Genomic DNA, 15,834 nt, shown 5'->3' on the forward strand with positions numbered 1-15,834 from the left:
GATGAAGAAGAAGATTTGAAAGATGTTAATAGTGGTAGCAATAAAAAAGTGGAAGCATCTTCTTCCAACAGAAGATCTAATATTTAAAACTTAAGAGTTAGAAGCTTTATTATGAACTAGAAGTCCAAAAGTTTAAGACTATGTTGGTTTATTATTTAGAACCTACTAATACGGTATGTTATTGTGAGATTGTGAAATTTGGTTTGTGATTTTTTGCTTTAAAAGACATTTATGAGGTGTGGTGATTGTTTATTTTTGAAATTGTGATTGAGTTGGTTATAAATGTTATTTTGAAAAAAAATGAGTTGGCCCATATTTTGGTAGGCGAAGCCGGGTTGGGTTGACCCGTATTGTCACCCTACTTAATAGTAGACCATGTTTTAGAAGTATAAACTGATCACTCATCATAACATTGTGGTAAATATAAGTTACTTTTATAAAAAAATTATAATTTTAAATGAAAATTGACTAATATTACCGGTACGGTTTAAATGAAAACTGATCAATATAATTGTTTTTAACTAATTTTGATCACTATTGCAACACCAATATAATTGATGTGCATTCAATCTATTGAAACAGTAGATATGATTTTGATAAACCACCCTTATGATTTTATTAGTTAAGATTACCCCATTCATCTTTTACCATAAATGAAGAACTTCAGTACCAGGAAAGACTAAAAGTAAAAATGAAATGATAAAAGTCTCCCTTTATGATAGCAAAAGGTTATACAAAAGAGATTTTGGAAACCCATCAACCAAATATTCAAACTTCCTCACTAAAACTACTACCAATCATAGATTTTCTGAGGGAAAACATTTTATTACTTCTCCCCTATTTTTGTTGAATAAGCACCTAATTATCACCTAATCCGAGGATGATAAAAAAAATCTCAGTAATTTGCAACATAAACTTGATGGCATGATTAAGGAAGAAGTAAATTTCCTCACCTCTTGTTTTTCTTTCTTCCTTTCACTTGTTTCTCTAAACTTTTAAGCCTTTGATTGTTAGGAGATGAGGAAATCTTTTTATACTGTTTTGATGGTTCATCTGGCAATGAGTTTGATCCTTTTTTCGCGGATGCAGCTTGTTTTGGTGATGGAAATGAAAAGGGAGATTGTGGAGCAATGGTAGGTGCTACTGCTACAGAAGCTTTTTGAGGAAGTCCCAAAGATTTCCTTACACCAGGAACTTTAACCACTGTAAAATTCCAAAAAGAGTTTGCATTGGGTTATTTGTTATGTAATAAAAATCTCAGGAGCATGTAACAAAAGTTTGAAAGTGGAAACCAACCTTGTAATGCATAAAAGAATCACATGCAAATTATTTCCTTTGTTGAAATATTGTTAGTCCTCTAATGAAGTGCCATAAATAGCATCAACATGCTTTAAACCATATCATCACATGCCCAAAGAAAATATTCTAAACAGAATGTTCGACTCTTCCATTTAGGGTCTATTTGCGAGTTGAATTTTGGAAAAGAATGAAGGAAAAGGGAAGGAATGAGAGTCATATTATAAGTGTATTTTATGACTCAGCCTTTCCCTTCCTTCCATTGTTCTCCTCCAAAAACCAGCTAGCCAACATACCCTTAGGAAATTAACCTTTAAAAAAATAATAAGAAGAGAAGATGACTGAAGTGCTATTATGTTGTCCTTAGGCATGAGTAAATAAAAGAAAACTCTCAGAATCCATCATTCCCAAGGTTGTGGCACAATTTATGGGAATGCTATCCCAAATTTGTATAGGATAAAATATTGATTGGAACATGTTAATTTTTTCTGGAGTGGTGTATAAAGCAAGCAAGTTTTCAATGGAAAGGGACTAACTACTGAGCAGTTGCCACCAGTCAGGGTGTGAATAATTTTGTTCAGAGAGGCATTTAAATGCATTGGTATGATTTGTTAGGGAGTAAGTCCTTCATTCTCCTAGGCATGGTTTAAATACTTATTAAGGTACTCCTCTCATGGTCAATTGGTTTTGAGATGGAACCTTAACATGCTACAGAGCTAGAGCTCAAATTCTCTCCGGTTGTCATGGGCCAAAAAATGCCTTTAGTTATGGGTCAAAGTAGCCCCTTGCCTGATCCGACAGGCATCTGTAGGGCATGTTGGGAACTAACTCTCACATCGTCTGCCTCATTGTCTCGGAATTGGTTTAATACCCATTGGGCTACTCCTCTAATTACCAATTGATTTTGAGATGAAACCTTAACATGATTTCAGAGTTAAAGCCTAACTTTTTTCTTGTTTCCATGAGCCGAAAGGTACCCTTTAGTCATGGGTCAAAGACAACCTTCCGACAAACTTCTATGAAGGGGACATGTTGGGAAGTAAGTCTAATAGCGCCTCCCTCTTTCTCCTAAGCATGATTTAAATACTTCTTGAGCTACTCCTCAAAACTAATAAAGCCATATTGAATTAGAATCAATTACACAAGGAATATGTATTTCATGAAAACAAATCCAACATTTACCCTATTCAAGTGGAGAACGCCTTACCAAGTGTATACATAATTGAAAACAAATTTGATGTAATCCAGTAGCAAAATATAGCCTGCACATTAATAAACAAAAACAAATTCAAACTACATAGAATGACAAACAAAATAAAAAAACCGTAGTTAGAAGAAAATAGGCAAGCACACAAGCAATCCTGTTCTTTCCCAATCAGCTATATGCTATTATTTCTGCTATTAATGAGGCCCCACACATCTTTAGATATTACAGATAAAATACAATGTATAAAATTTTGAAGACAAATAATAAAAAATCTATCTATACCTGTATTATACATAAAAGCATGGATTGCAGAAATGTTTGCTTTGCTTAAACACCCTTCAAATTAACCTTAATCACAATATTACTGTGGAATATCTAAGCTAGGAAAGTTTACCTTCGAAAATCCCATGGTGAAAGGAACTGTAAGAACAGAAAAACCTCTAGCTGCATTTTTCAAGATGCCAGCATAAGCATTTCCTTCCAAGCGTTCTTTCATATCACACTGAGGAACAATGTGAAATAAATTAATCTATTTGGGAACACACTACAACATATAACACATTAACAGCATGGATGAAAAATACCAGACTCGACCGGGTCGGTTCACCATTTACTATAACATATAACACCACTCTTGCCCGCTCATTAGAAAACTGTTTTCATATCTTATGAATTGGCATATTCTTAAAAAATACATTATACAATATGTTTGAGATACACATATAAGATATGCACATAAAATTCATAAAACATAATAAACATATAATTATTATTCTAAAAATCCAAATAAATAACATGCTTCTTAAAGATCACTAAATACATAATGAAAATCATATTGTCATAAGAAATCATTACTTATGCCCACAAATAGGAATAGTATCGATCTCGAATAATCCTTGTTCATCATTATGTAAATACATTTCTTTTTCCTTCTCTATGCAATATCTTTTTCCTTCTCTATGCAATTCCCTCTTTCTAAAATTCTACTTGGTAGATTAAATGTTATATTTCTCTCTTCTATTTGATTGATTGTGTGTTATGCTTTTATCTTCTTTTCTATATTTCTTAAAATGCTTTTGTATGGTAGTTTGGGTGCCTAAGAAATGTATCGGAAAAACATTTGAGGAGTATCCGGAAAGTAATGGATTTATAACATATTTATTTTAAATAAAAAAATTGAGACTCATTGGATACATATTAATGAAGTATCGGATACTTATCGGATATGGATACATGAAGGATATTGAAGTTTTCGTGCTTGATAGGCCTTAACCTCGCAAGAGAAGAGGTTGTTTCCAAGATTTGAACCCATGACCTCCAAATCATAAGGCAAACAACCTTCCCATTGTGTTGAGGCTTACCCTTAATCTTAAAAGATAATACTAAAATGAATTGAAAGAAAAGCTTTTGAAATGAAAATGCTCACCTCCACTGTTATTAAGTATGATAATGCAGTCAAAACTGGAAAAATGTACAAGGTATCTGGTGTTGTTAGATCAACAAACCAGTAGGCTCCACCATGTTCGAATGATGGCATCTTTTCAGCCATATTTCTTATCTGTAATTATATAAAGAATGTGAATGGATATACAAAATATAAAGGTTTCTCACACTCATACAACTAGGGAGAAAATCAAATCGAAAGCCAACTTACCGCAAGGAAAAAAGAGATAAAGATAGGACCTTGAATAAGGATCCCTTTCAATGGCGTAAGTGGACTCACACCATGTCTGCATATCCAACCCACAGAGAGAAATGATATTTAGTGAACACAAGATCCGTGAAGTTTGATTTAATACTTTGTATACCGGTTCAGGAGAACCAAAGACATAGATCAGTCATGTCAAAGTTCTTAAATATTAATAATAACCACTCTTCTAACATATATATATGCTATATTCAATTATCACATATCTAAGAAAAAATGTTCAAATATCAATTTATTTGCATGTTTTCAGATGCAACATTTCCCACCGAATGTATATTAGCCATAGTACCATTCCACAAGAGCTGACACATTTGTTTTTGCTATGGAAATCACAAGTCACCACAAAGATTGCTCCATTGATATATTAAATACATTATACCACCAAATGCAGTTAGTATATCAGATAGGGAGGATCATACATGACTATTAGTCGTTGTAGAGTGAAAGAGACCATGAAAATAATGTCAAGAATATCTTTTACAAGCAAACTGAGAAACCACATACTGATGAAATAGGTTCTTGATCCTTAGCTGACCTTCAGCAGCAGCTACGGGATCCATATCCTGAAATAAATGTTATTGTGATCAGAGAAAAAAGTTATTTCTGATAGAATGTGCGATAGCATGCAAGTAAGAAAATCCAAAACTAACATTTTTTTCTCCAAGAAGACAAGGTTTAGAATGATTTTCAAAGTAGTTAATAAATATACAAGATTCTTCGAACATGTATATAATATAAAAAAATTATAGGAAGAAAATGTATATAATAGCAGTGTCAATAGGCACAAGGTTAAGGAATGCAGAGCCAGCAACCAAGGTGCATGTGGTGTACAAATGACTTTTAGTGTCAAGAAATTTCATCTTCGTATGCTTTTAGTGTAAAGATAAAATTTTCTTTACATTATTTTCATCATCTAAGTCCTCTAGTACAAAAGAATGTAGTGACACTACACGGTGGAGCAAAAGAGATTAGTGAAGTGGAGTTTATTTTGATCCCATATGTTTTAAACAAGACAGATTACTGGGGCAGATAACCTACAGGCGGACAAACTACAATCTCCAGAAAATGTCAGTTTTTTTCTAACAATTTCAGATACATACATGGCAATAGAACTTGTGAGGCCTTGCTAGCTTAATACACTTGCATTTCAATATAATGGCGTACCACATACTTGCATATCAATTTTCAGATATAAGTTATAACCATTATTACCAGTAATTAAAAAAAGACTTGATGACATGTGACAATGTTACCTTCTTTTGTATCTGTTCCCGTATCTCCTGTATTTTAGGCCTGATTAGCTGCAACAACATGATATGGTAAGCTATGGCAACGAGACAGATCAAAATAAAGAAGTTCATTATAGATATAACAACTACAGCAAGCTTGAGAACGTTTCTGGAAAAGCAGAAGAAAATAAAATAGGGAAAGAACAGGAAAGTGAGAGAATTAACCCTCCCCAACCCATGTTAGTGAGATCTTAATCGAAAGAGGAGAAAGGGAATGAAGGGGAAACAGTTCCCTCCAAATACTTAAACTGTATCCACTCCAATCATGACATATGAGGAAGAAATAACAAGAAAAAAAATCATTTCCATCACTTTATTTTAGCAAGAAACAATGACAAAGGCCACAAGCAGCACAACATACTTCAAACTTAGAAGAGGCCTTCAGTTGATTTATTAAGAGTGGAACTGTTGCAATTCGAATCAAGACAGTTGTCAGAACTATGGCTGCCCACCTGAAACAAAGGAGAATAAGGTTAAGAGTTTCCCTTCAAAATCAATGTGCCGCCTTATCATTGATAAACTACGAATAAACATGCCATTGGAAAATCAAATCCCAGAATACCCATCATCTACTAAATTGAAATGTCTTTATTAAGATCACAATATCTTGTAATTATTGTAAGTTGTTTAGTTATCAGGGTAGATTACTTCTACCTTATTTTTGCTACTATTTAGTTCAATAATTATCTCACCTTAGTATATATAATGAAAAACATTGTAAGTTATTATTCAGAAATAAGAATATTCAGTCTTTTTCATTCAAGAGGGTGTCAAAGTTTATCACTATGTTGGGCCAACTGCAAATGTCCATTCCTACAAACTTCACGCTCTCGATATTTAGTCTCAGGCGTCAGGAGTGTGTTTCAGGTGTTAAAGTCCCAATTAGTCGAGTATATGAGCAACAAAACCATTTGTAATAACTTGGGCTACCCTTCCCCTATGAGCTAGATTTTAGGGTGGATTTAGGCCCAATTATTCTTATAGGTACCAGAGCTCCCAAACTAGGAGGATGCACAGTTTTGATGCTGTGACTATCGAGCATCTATGGAGGTTTGGACTAGGCTGGGTTTCAGTTCTTCTTAGACATCCATGGAGCAAGACAACATTAAGGGTTGGATCACCACCTTTGGCCAAAATGTCAGAACATTTGCTTCCTGGCCACGGATTGGGGGCTTTGGCGAGCAAGGAACATGGAAGTATTGGAGCATGAAAAGATGCAAACATAGACTAAAGTGATGCTTGTATAAGACGTGGGCTGTACCTGTTACCACCACTCTTAGAGAAGGCAATCAGTATGCTGATTTCTTTGCTAGGTTTAAAACCAGTACCATTGAGATATTGATTGTCTTTGATTTGCCTCCTTCAAGTCTATGGCTGATGCCATGGGAGACTGTGTTTGTTAGAAGCTAGCCTTTTATTTTTCTGGTTGTTATTTCTCATTTGTACCAACAGCAAAAAAACCACCAGCCGCCACAAGCCACCACTACCACCTTCCAGCCACACTTCGGACACCACCACTGACTGGCCTGCGCCACTGCTACACCACCGCTTAGCCATCAATTTGTTAAAAAATGGTGATGTGGATTGGGTGTGAAAAGTGGTATTGGGAGAAAGTGTGGTGAGAGATGAACATTACTTAGACTCTAGTAACAGGATATTTATCAGAATACAAGAACAATCTTGCAGAAATAGACCCCAAACCTTAAATTACAACTAAACTTCAAATTGTCTTATAAGAGATGTTATAAATAAAATGCATTCCCACCTAAAATTATATTATGCATTCCCGTCTAAAATTATATTCTGCATTATAAGATGCACCAACAAGCTACATATTATAAATTCATCATGAAAGACAAAATACACCATATGGTCACACTAGACACTAGTGTCTTATAACAAAGTATTCTCCGGCCAGACAGACAATGTTAAAGATTAATTTTGGGTAAATCAAAAGCTTCAGTACATATAATAGCAAAGCAAACATAACAATTACCAGGGTAAGAAAATATATAGTTCACAATTCACACCAAAAGTCACGTAAAATAAATAAAAAGTCCACCAATGACAACTTGACCTGCATGAATGCCAATTCTGAACTATCTTGGAAATAACAAAGAAATCAGGGAGATTGTTTACATTTATAGCAGTATTTAATAGTTCATTTTGAATGTAAAGATATCAGGTAAGTATAAACTCACCAGTTTAAGCCAGTGTAAGAATGCACACCATCTATAAGGAACTGCAATAACTTGACCGGTAAAAAAGAATCAGCAGCAGCAATTGCAACTTCACTAACATTGGGAGCCTGAGAAGCTACAGCCTGGATGGTTGTATCTGCGACAGCATTTGCTACATTGCTCATTATCTCAATCTTATCGGAACCCTGATTGATTGTTGACATATATCGGCACAAATTATATCCAGAGCACGGAGAAAGGAATCCATTTGAAAGCATTCTATCCCGAGAAGGGGCAACAAACCCCATCCATCCATTGCGAGAGCTCCCAAAGGACCTTGTTTGGATAAAATTACTAATGCCTGCTGTAGATGATTTTTCATCAGAGCGTTCACCTTTCTTTTCATCACTTTGGAGAACATAAGTGAAAGACGGTTGGCATTTCCGGTCTATGTTCCGTCTTATCGAGAGGGAACGTCTATAAGCCATTGATATTCTTCGAAAGTCCTATTAAACAACATCAAGTAACCAAATTAATTTGCTATTGATTACCCTAAGGCAATGATTAAGTAACCAAAACAGTTAACTAAGGGGTTCTTTGCAAGAGCCCAGTGTTCTAAATTGCACCGCACAACCCCACTTGTGGTCACAATATTGCGATTTCAGAGTTACGCAAAGATATCCTGACCGCAATTGCAGCTGCATTAGCCACATTTCCTCACAATTGCGGCTGCATTAAACAAAACCCAATTTAAAACACCGAAGAGCTTATTTTGACCTACGCGAGTGGCATATGAAAATAGCTTATGAGTTATTTTAGCTTATTGCAATAACTGGAAAAATCACTGCGAACGAACCATCAACGTTCTGAAAAAAATTGAAACAAACTCACCGTGCACCAAGCGGCGGCCGGTGACGCGCAAGAAGCGGAGAATAGAAACAGCGACGGCGTGCTATGAAATGAGCTAGTGGCACATTCGGAAAATTTATAGATGTGATGCACCTTGACCGAAAAATTACGGTTTTGGTGCACCTTTTAGAAAAATTATAAAATTAGTTTAACTTTGTAGAAATCGACAATGGGATTGTCGATTTCTGTAAAAAAATTTCTCTCTCCTCCCCAAAATCGGCACTGGAGAGGGAATTTTATTATAATATAATTTTTTTTAAACTGCCCCCTAAATCGTCAAGGGGGAGTTTTATACTTTTTATTTTTTTATTTATTTTTTTTATTCCCTAAATCGGCAACCGGAGAGTTTTTTATTTTTTTTAACCTGCGGGATTATATTATTAGTTTTAGGGTTTAATTTTTCAAACACAAATTCTAACAACATACAACATATTTCTCAACCCTAACCCTAATAACAGAAGACAATAATGAAAAACACACATAATATTGAGAATTTTTTTTACGTTGCCGATTTCTAAAAAGTTACACTAGTTTTATAATTTTTCTAAAAGGTGCACCAAAACCGTAATTTTTCGGTCAATATACACTACATCTCTAAATTTTCCGGCACATTCTATTCACTTTTTTACCAGCTAATTGTAATTTCTGGTAGAGTTTAAAATTCCACAGTAAAATTGTTTACACTATCAACTCATTCTGTACATTGATTGATTTGATAGACAATAATGACATAGATAAGAATGGATGATTTATTTATTGAGGACGTAAAAAATTAATAAACAAAGTAAATGTCATTTTGATAATCTATATGTTACAACTTTACATTAATCTTTAAGAAAAATATATATACACGCATAAGTTTGATATAATATTATTAACAATAAGATATTATAATTCTTTAAATATGATAAAAGATGGAAAAATAAGATAGTGAAAGTTTGATTGATCTGTATGTAACATTAGTTTGAGAAAAATAAGAATTCATTGATAGTATATGAGTTTTATATACTGTCATTATATCTTTTATCACTATATATAATTATTGTTGATTTTTAGAAAATTAATTTAAATAAATGGTAGATGATCTAGTGTATGTATATAAATCTTTATATTGATAATGTATAGATTTTATAATCTATTAGTTATAAGGGAAGCAGTGAAACTTGTTTATGTAACATTAGTTAAACTATAATTTAGCTAAATTTGGCCCTAAGATCACAATAAATGGGGTAGGTCTTAGGTTATATTAACTATTATAGTTACTTTGTTACTTATTAACCACCATCAAGACAACAAGAGGATTCAAACTCATATCCTCATTAGATATAAAGTGAATGTTAGAACCATATTGGCACATAAAATTGTTCTTAATTAATATACACTTGGAGTACTTTGTAAAAGTAATCCGATAAAATGGAATGTTTAATTAATTAAGAGAGTGTAAAATCTATAAAGTCACAGTGTAAAGATTTATATATATATATAATCTATTATCTACCATTTATTTAGAATATATTTTTTGAAAAATCAACACTAATTAAATATCAATGATAGATAATATACTGATAGTATATAAAACTTATAGACTGCCGGTACATTCATTTTTTCTAGCTTTCTCATTAACTAATTCTAAAAAACAACCTTAATCGAGTAGGTTGTGAAAATTCAAAACAGTCATTCTCAACCCTTAATTTTATTAGTACTATCAATGATATTCTACTATTTTGGATGTGTGGTTGTCTCTCTCGATAAATATTACTATTATTAGTGACCAAATCATTAATTTTTTTTATTATTGTGAGAATGTAACTATGTCTTACACCACTAGCTTAATGTTTTGTTGGTTCTCAACATTTAATTGGTAGTCAATAATATTTTATGGGCTATACTTTTATTATTATATTTAAACGTACTATATTTTTGTGATAAATAGTCATTTGTCCTTTCTGCCCATATGTAATAATTAGTGTATGCGAAACTGCCAATTCAATCTGTGTCTCTATTTGGAACCTTTAAAAGCAAATCAAAACTAGCGTCTCAAACTGTTAAAAGTTGTGTACCATTTGCCTATGCATGTCTAGTTACAAACCAGTTCAATCAATTGTTGAGACCAAGGCATGATATGAAAATATGGTTAATGTCTTCCAAAGCATTATCACAAAATTGACAACTAACATTGGGAATCTAAATTTCAAAATGCCTTAGAAAAATTTAGTATTTAAGTACTAACAATTGTAATAGATTTTTACATATATCATTCATCATTCATGTGTTGATCAATTTTTTTCTAAATAAAATTATTAATATACATAAATAATGAATAATATATAAATGTTTTACTGTACATGGATAATAAACATTTGTTACAAATCATTTTTGCATATGGAAACAATTGTTGATTCTCCATAAGCCAAAGATTTTGAAGCCACCCTAAAAATCTTAGTCATTGTTTTAATACAAATTCATATGCAATGGTTTCTTTAGCCTATGTTTAATACAACAAATAGAATGAAAACATGGGTTTATAGTTTAAATGGAACAACAATTTAAATCTGAGGCTTGAATTTGTTAGACAGTTGTTATAATTTTAGTGCTTGAATAAAATCGATTAATAACCACTTTACTAGTATTGATCAATTGGTCGGTTATGTTTTCTTTGTTTGGATAAGGCTGCATATAAAGCCTCAGCTAATGAAAAATATATAAGTTTTCTACCTTTCTATTATTCTCCATTTTCTAAGTTATAATAATTGATATTAAAACTCAGTAAGGGGCCTGATATAGAGGGATAAGAGTGTGTATGATAAAGTGTGTGTAAAAAGTGTGAGCCTTTACACAAGGAGATGTAAGATTTCAATCTCAGATAAGTTTATGCAACCATCCATTTCGAGATTCGATGGCCATTATGATTATTGGTCAATGACAATGGAGAATTTCCTCAAGAGCAAGGAGATGTGGAGCCTCGTGGATAAAGGGATCCATGTTGCGGCAATTGGGGCATCATCATCAAGTGAAACACAGAGGAGAGTCGTGGAGGAAGCCAAACTCAAAGATCTGAAGGTCAAGAACTTCTTACTCCAGACAAATGATAGAGAAATCATGGAAACAATTTTTTACAAAGAGACGTCGAAGACGATTTGGAATTCAATGAAACAGAAGTATCAATGGTCCACGAAGGTGAAAAGGGCACAACTTCAAGCCTTGAGAAGGGAGTTTGAGTTGCTGGCCATGAAAGAAGGAGAGGAGATGGACAACTTTTTGGGACGAACCTTGACTTTGGTGAACAAGATAAAGTCAAACGGTGAGACAATGGAGTAGAGTACACTGGTTAGTAAAATACTTAGATCATTCATGGCTAAGTTCAATTATGTTGTTTGCTCAATAGAGGACTCAAATGATCTAAGTACTCTGAGCATCGATGACTTGCATGGTAGTCTGCTAGTTCATGAACAAAGAATACATGGATACCAAGAGGAAGAACATGTGTTGAAAGTGGCTCAAGAACACATATCAAATAGAGGACACTTGTTAGGTATCAGTGGACAGAACACACCTAGAAGGAGGATTGAATAGGTGTAGCAGAGCTCAAGTTCTGCTTTTTGATTTTTTGCACACTTGCTGAAAAATGCTCAGTTAATCGATTAAGCACTATTCATAATTGATTAAACATAGTAAAAACAGAATGCAGAAAATCTTGTTTAACACCTCTCTTGCACGACAGGTTACGAGAAATCAGACAATGATATAACAGATATTTTTACACATAATTAAATTAGTTATAGTACAAAACCAATATACAACTTATCATGTTATATCATGGAATATTACAACTTGAAATGTAAAAGAGAAAAGGATAGAAAAGATTGTGTAGGGATTTTATCCTGGTTCGTTTTGCGGTCCATTGCAAAACTACATCCATGTCTCCCATTCTGATCTTGGGAGATTTTCTTCTTCACTATAGAACATAATGTATAGTTACATACACGCTTCCAATTACAAGACTCGAACGCTCCTTTCTTGGAACCCAACGAACTTCGTCACCCTTGGTTTGACCTTTCCTAAAATCCCCTTCCAAGAAAACCTTTCTTACCGCGATTCAGCCCCAGCCAAGGTATTGTTCTTTATCCCAAGACATCCAAATTTTTGTGAAGAACACCTTACCTAACCACAGCTAGGATTTTCCTAATCCTTGAATTACAATGCTTTCAGTTATGAATGAGTACTTAATACTCGGATTTTACAATAAAGATCAAAGACTAAAACCTAAGCAAGAACTCACAAGACTTCATAGTCTAATATAATGTACATGCATGAGGTTTCTGAAATTATGCAATCATTAAAAACTATCTCTTTTCTTTCCAAGAAACACAAGAATGATGCAAGAAGGATTTTCAAAGAACATGCAATATGAATATGAAACTTAAAGCCTTAACATGATCTAATCTTCTCCTAATGCAACATGCAGTATTTTCTCCTAGATATGGCAGTAAGTAACTCGAAAATATGCTGAGAAAATTATGTAAAAATGTATGGATTCTTATGCCCCACATATGTTGAGTTTTCAGTTTAAATAGAAAACTTTCTAAAGTCCAAGTTAATCGATTAAGTACCAATTTAATCGATTAACAGGTTGCTGAAAATAATTGTTTTCAGTTTTTTAATTTTCTGTTGAAACTGTGATTTTATTAATCGATTAACACTATTCATAATCGATTAAACAATGTCTGTTAATGGATTAACATAATTCATAATCCATTAAACAGTGTAAAATCAACTTGTTAATGCATGGTGAACTACCTATATGATATATGCTCATACAATACATGATTTCCAAATATAATACCTTTAATGCACAAAATCAATGTATTCAAATGCATGAACCTAATTATCATATATTTCTAGATGATGTCTCATTTTAATGGATTAATTACTTTATTAAGTCTTATGAGACTCACGCCTAGGTTTACCTAACCTAGACTCAATATCTATGACAGACATATTAGACTTCTAAAAAGATAATAAGAATTATAATCTAAGTCTAATAAGTCATCACTTGAGTCCTCGACATGTTGTTTGTTGAATGATCTTCAAGCTTGTCCTCATGTTGGTCTTCATTTTTGTCTTCATCAAAACATAGATCAATCTTTAATGGTGCACTTCACTTTCAATCTCCCCCTTTTTGATGATGACAAACTCCATGACAGACTCCATACCAAATCTTCCAAATCTTTGTTTGATGAAAAGCTTGATGATATGATCAATGTTGAGAGATTAGATTCAGGTTGTGTATTTGACATTCAAAGTGCGTTGCTCCCCCTTTTATTGTTCTTATTGTTCTCCCATTTATCTTCTCCCCCTTTATTACTTAGAGAAGTACTCTTGGTAGGTAGCATAATATGGAAGCTCATTTAACAACCTTTCTCCTTAATAGCATGTATACATCAACAACAAACAAACAACCTTTCTCCCCCTTTTAACATTATAAAAAAGAACAACTAATTAACATAGTCAAAAGTAAGACGAGATATAGCAATTTATTTTGAAAAATTATAATTGATTGATTAATTATTAGCATAATCAATAACCAGATTGAGAAGCTTAAACAAATACAGCGATTTCTGACTCTAAAACTAAATATTAACATATTTTGCATGACATATCCATTATGTAAACAGATTAGGCATGGAATGACTAAACATATACGTATGACACTTGTTAGAACTTGTTGGGTATTTTCATTTTAAAGCATATTTCAATCATTCAATTATTATACACAATTAAGACATGTTCAAGATTCACACAAAAACAAATCCAGTTTAATGTAATTAGCAAGGTTCAACATAGTTACAAAATACTAAAAGAAGGTACAACCATAACCATGAAATGTACTTGATTCAAAAATATAGACGTAAGCCACAAAACAACAAAAATTGAATTTCTAAAAAAATTGAGCAGAGGTAATCGATTAAGAAAAAATTTAATCGATTAAAATGATTTATTTCAAAAAACATTAGCTACTGGAACTCAATTAGTCGATTATACTGAGGGTTAATCGATTAATGACAGAAAGTTGACAGTTTTAAGCACAGTTTTGAGCTTACTAAGACATGCTAAGGGATACAACCTAATACTCCATCCAATGCATAATTGAACAAACTTTCTAGAGCCAAAATGCATGAAAACATATAACAATTAAGTATACATGCATTTAATGATAATATGTACAATTTAGAGATTTACATGCAACTTAACATATACTCACTTACATGGTATCAAGCATACAATAGACATGGGACTTTCAAACAAAATTTTGCTTTGATACAAATGTACATGTCATGATGCCACTTGTTAAGGCATTTTAAAGCATTTGATAGCACTTACTATGATATCACATATTATGAATTGAGTATAACAATAACATATACTTTTTAGTTCAAGTGTACTCAATATCAAGAATTAATTTTGTAACCTTATTAATAGACTTAACTTACTTACCCTTTGGTGATAGGTGAAACTTACCTTGATCTACTCACCAACCTTGTGCCTAGAACATCTTTTGTTGATTTATCTCTTGATGCTCAAATGTCCTTTGGCACACTTACAAATACAATTCACTTGTCTCTTTCAGGTATCCAAGTTATTTTGGGTCTCTTCTTGTTAGTAACTAAGGGATCTTGCCCCTTCTTTACCCAAACATATTTGCCACTTGGTACACCAAATTTTCTAATAAAGCATGTAGTACATGTCTGACCCTGTGTACCACAATAGAAACAAGTATGCATGCTATTATTTGACTTCTTAGGTTTAGGTTTATATCCAATTCCAGATCGGTTACCAACGTTTCTTGTATTAGTAAGCAACGTGTTAAGGTTTTCTTGACTACATGTGAGCTTTGAAAGTTTTTGTTTCAAAATAGAATTTTCAGAATTTAAATTCTCACAGGTATCACATATAGTGGGTTGACATAATTTAGAAGTAGAGCAATCACATGAGACACATGCATAGATAAGATCAAAAGTTTCATTTTCAAGTTTAAGCTCATTTAATTCTTTTTTGCATTTCAATTATTTTCTTTTCATGCAACGAGATAACCTTTTTCTATCTATATTTACTTTAACAATTTTCTTTAATTCCTCATGCATTTCGACGTAAGCTGCATATAATTCATCGTATGGATGAGAGTCATTAGAGCATGATGAAGTATAGGAATGTACCTCAATAGAATCATCTTCATCACTAGATGTG

At 32.9% G+C, this 15,834-nt stretch overlaps 1 protein-coding gene across 2 annotated transcripts; it reads right to left on the bottom strand.

Annotated features, from left to right (window-relative positions):
* Positions 693 to 8,662, bottom strand: LOC109347917 (mitochondrial inner membrane protein OXA1-like). 2 transcript variants are annotated; one of them, XM_019588032.1, is made up of 11 exons: positions 8,307 to 8,408; positions 7,702 to 8,186; positions 5,862 to 5,952; positions 5,465 to 5,512; positions 4,716 to 4,774; positions 4,158 to 4,233; positions 3,930 to 4,061; positions 2,898 to 3,005; positions 2,504 to 2,558; positions 954 to 1,203; positions 693 to 869 (listed from the first exon to the last, which is right to left on the bottom strand). In XM_019588032.1, exons 1-11 carry the CDS (start codon positions 8,391 to 8,393, stop codon positions 866 to 868), a joined length of 1,395 nt encoding a protein of 464 aa, XP_019443577.1. In that variant the 5' UTR covers positions 8,394 to 8,408; the 3' UTR covers positions 693 to 865. The 2 variants fall into 2 exon arrangements, with proteins under 2 accessions (XP_019443577.1, XP_019443579.1); XM_019588034.1 differs by lacking the exon at positions 8,307 to 8,408 and adding an exon at positions 8,572 to 8,662 and having other exon boundaries at positions 693 to 1,203.

Source organism: Lupinus angustifolius, chromosome LG05, assembly GCF_001865875.1.
Source record: "Lupinus angustifolius cultivar Tanjil chromosome LG05, LupAngTanjil_v1.0, whole genome shotgun sequence".
Classification (NCBI taxonomy): domain Eukaryota; kingdom Viridiplantae; phylum Streptophyta; class Magnoliopsida; order Fabales; family Fabaceae; genus Lupinus; species Lupinus angustifolius.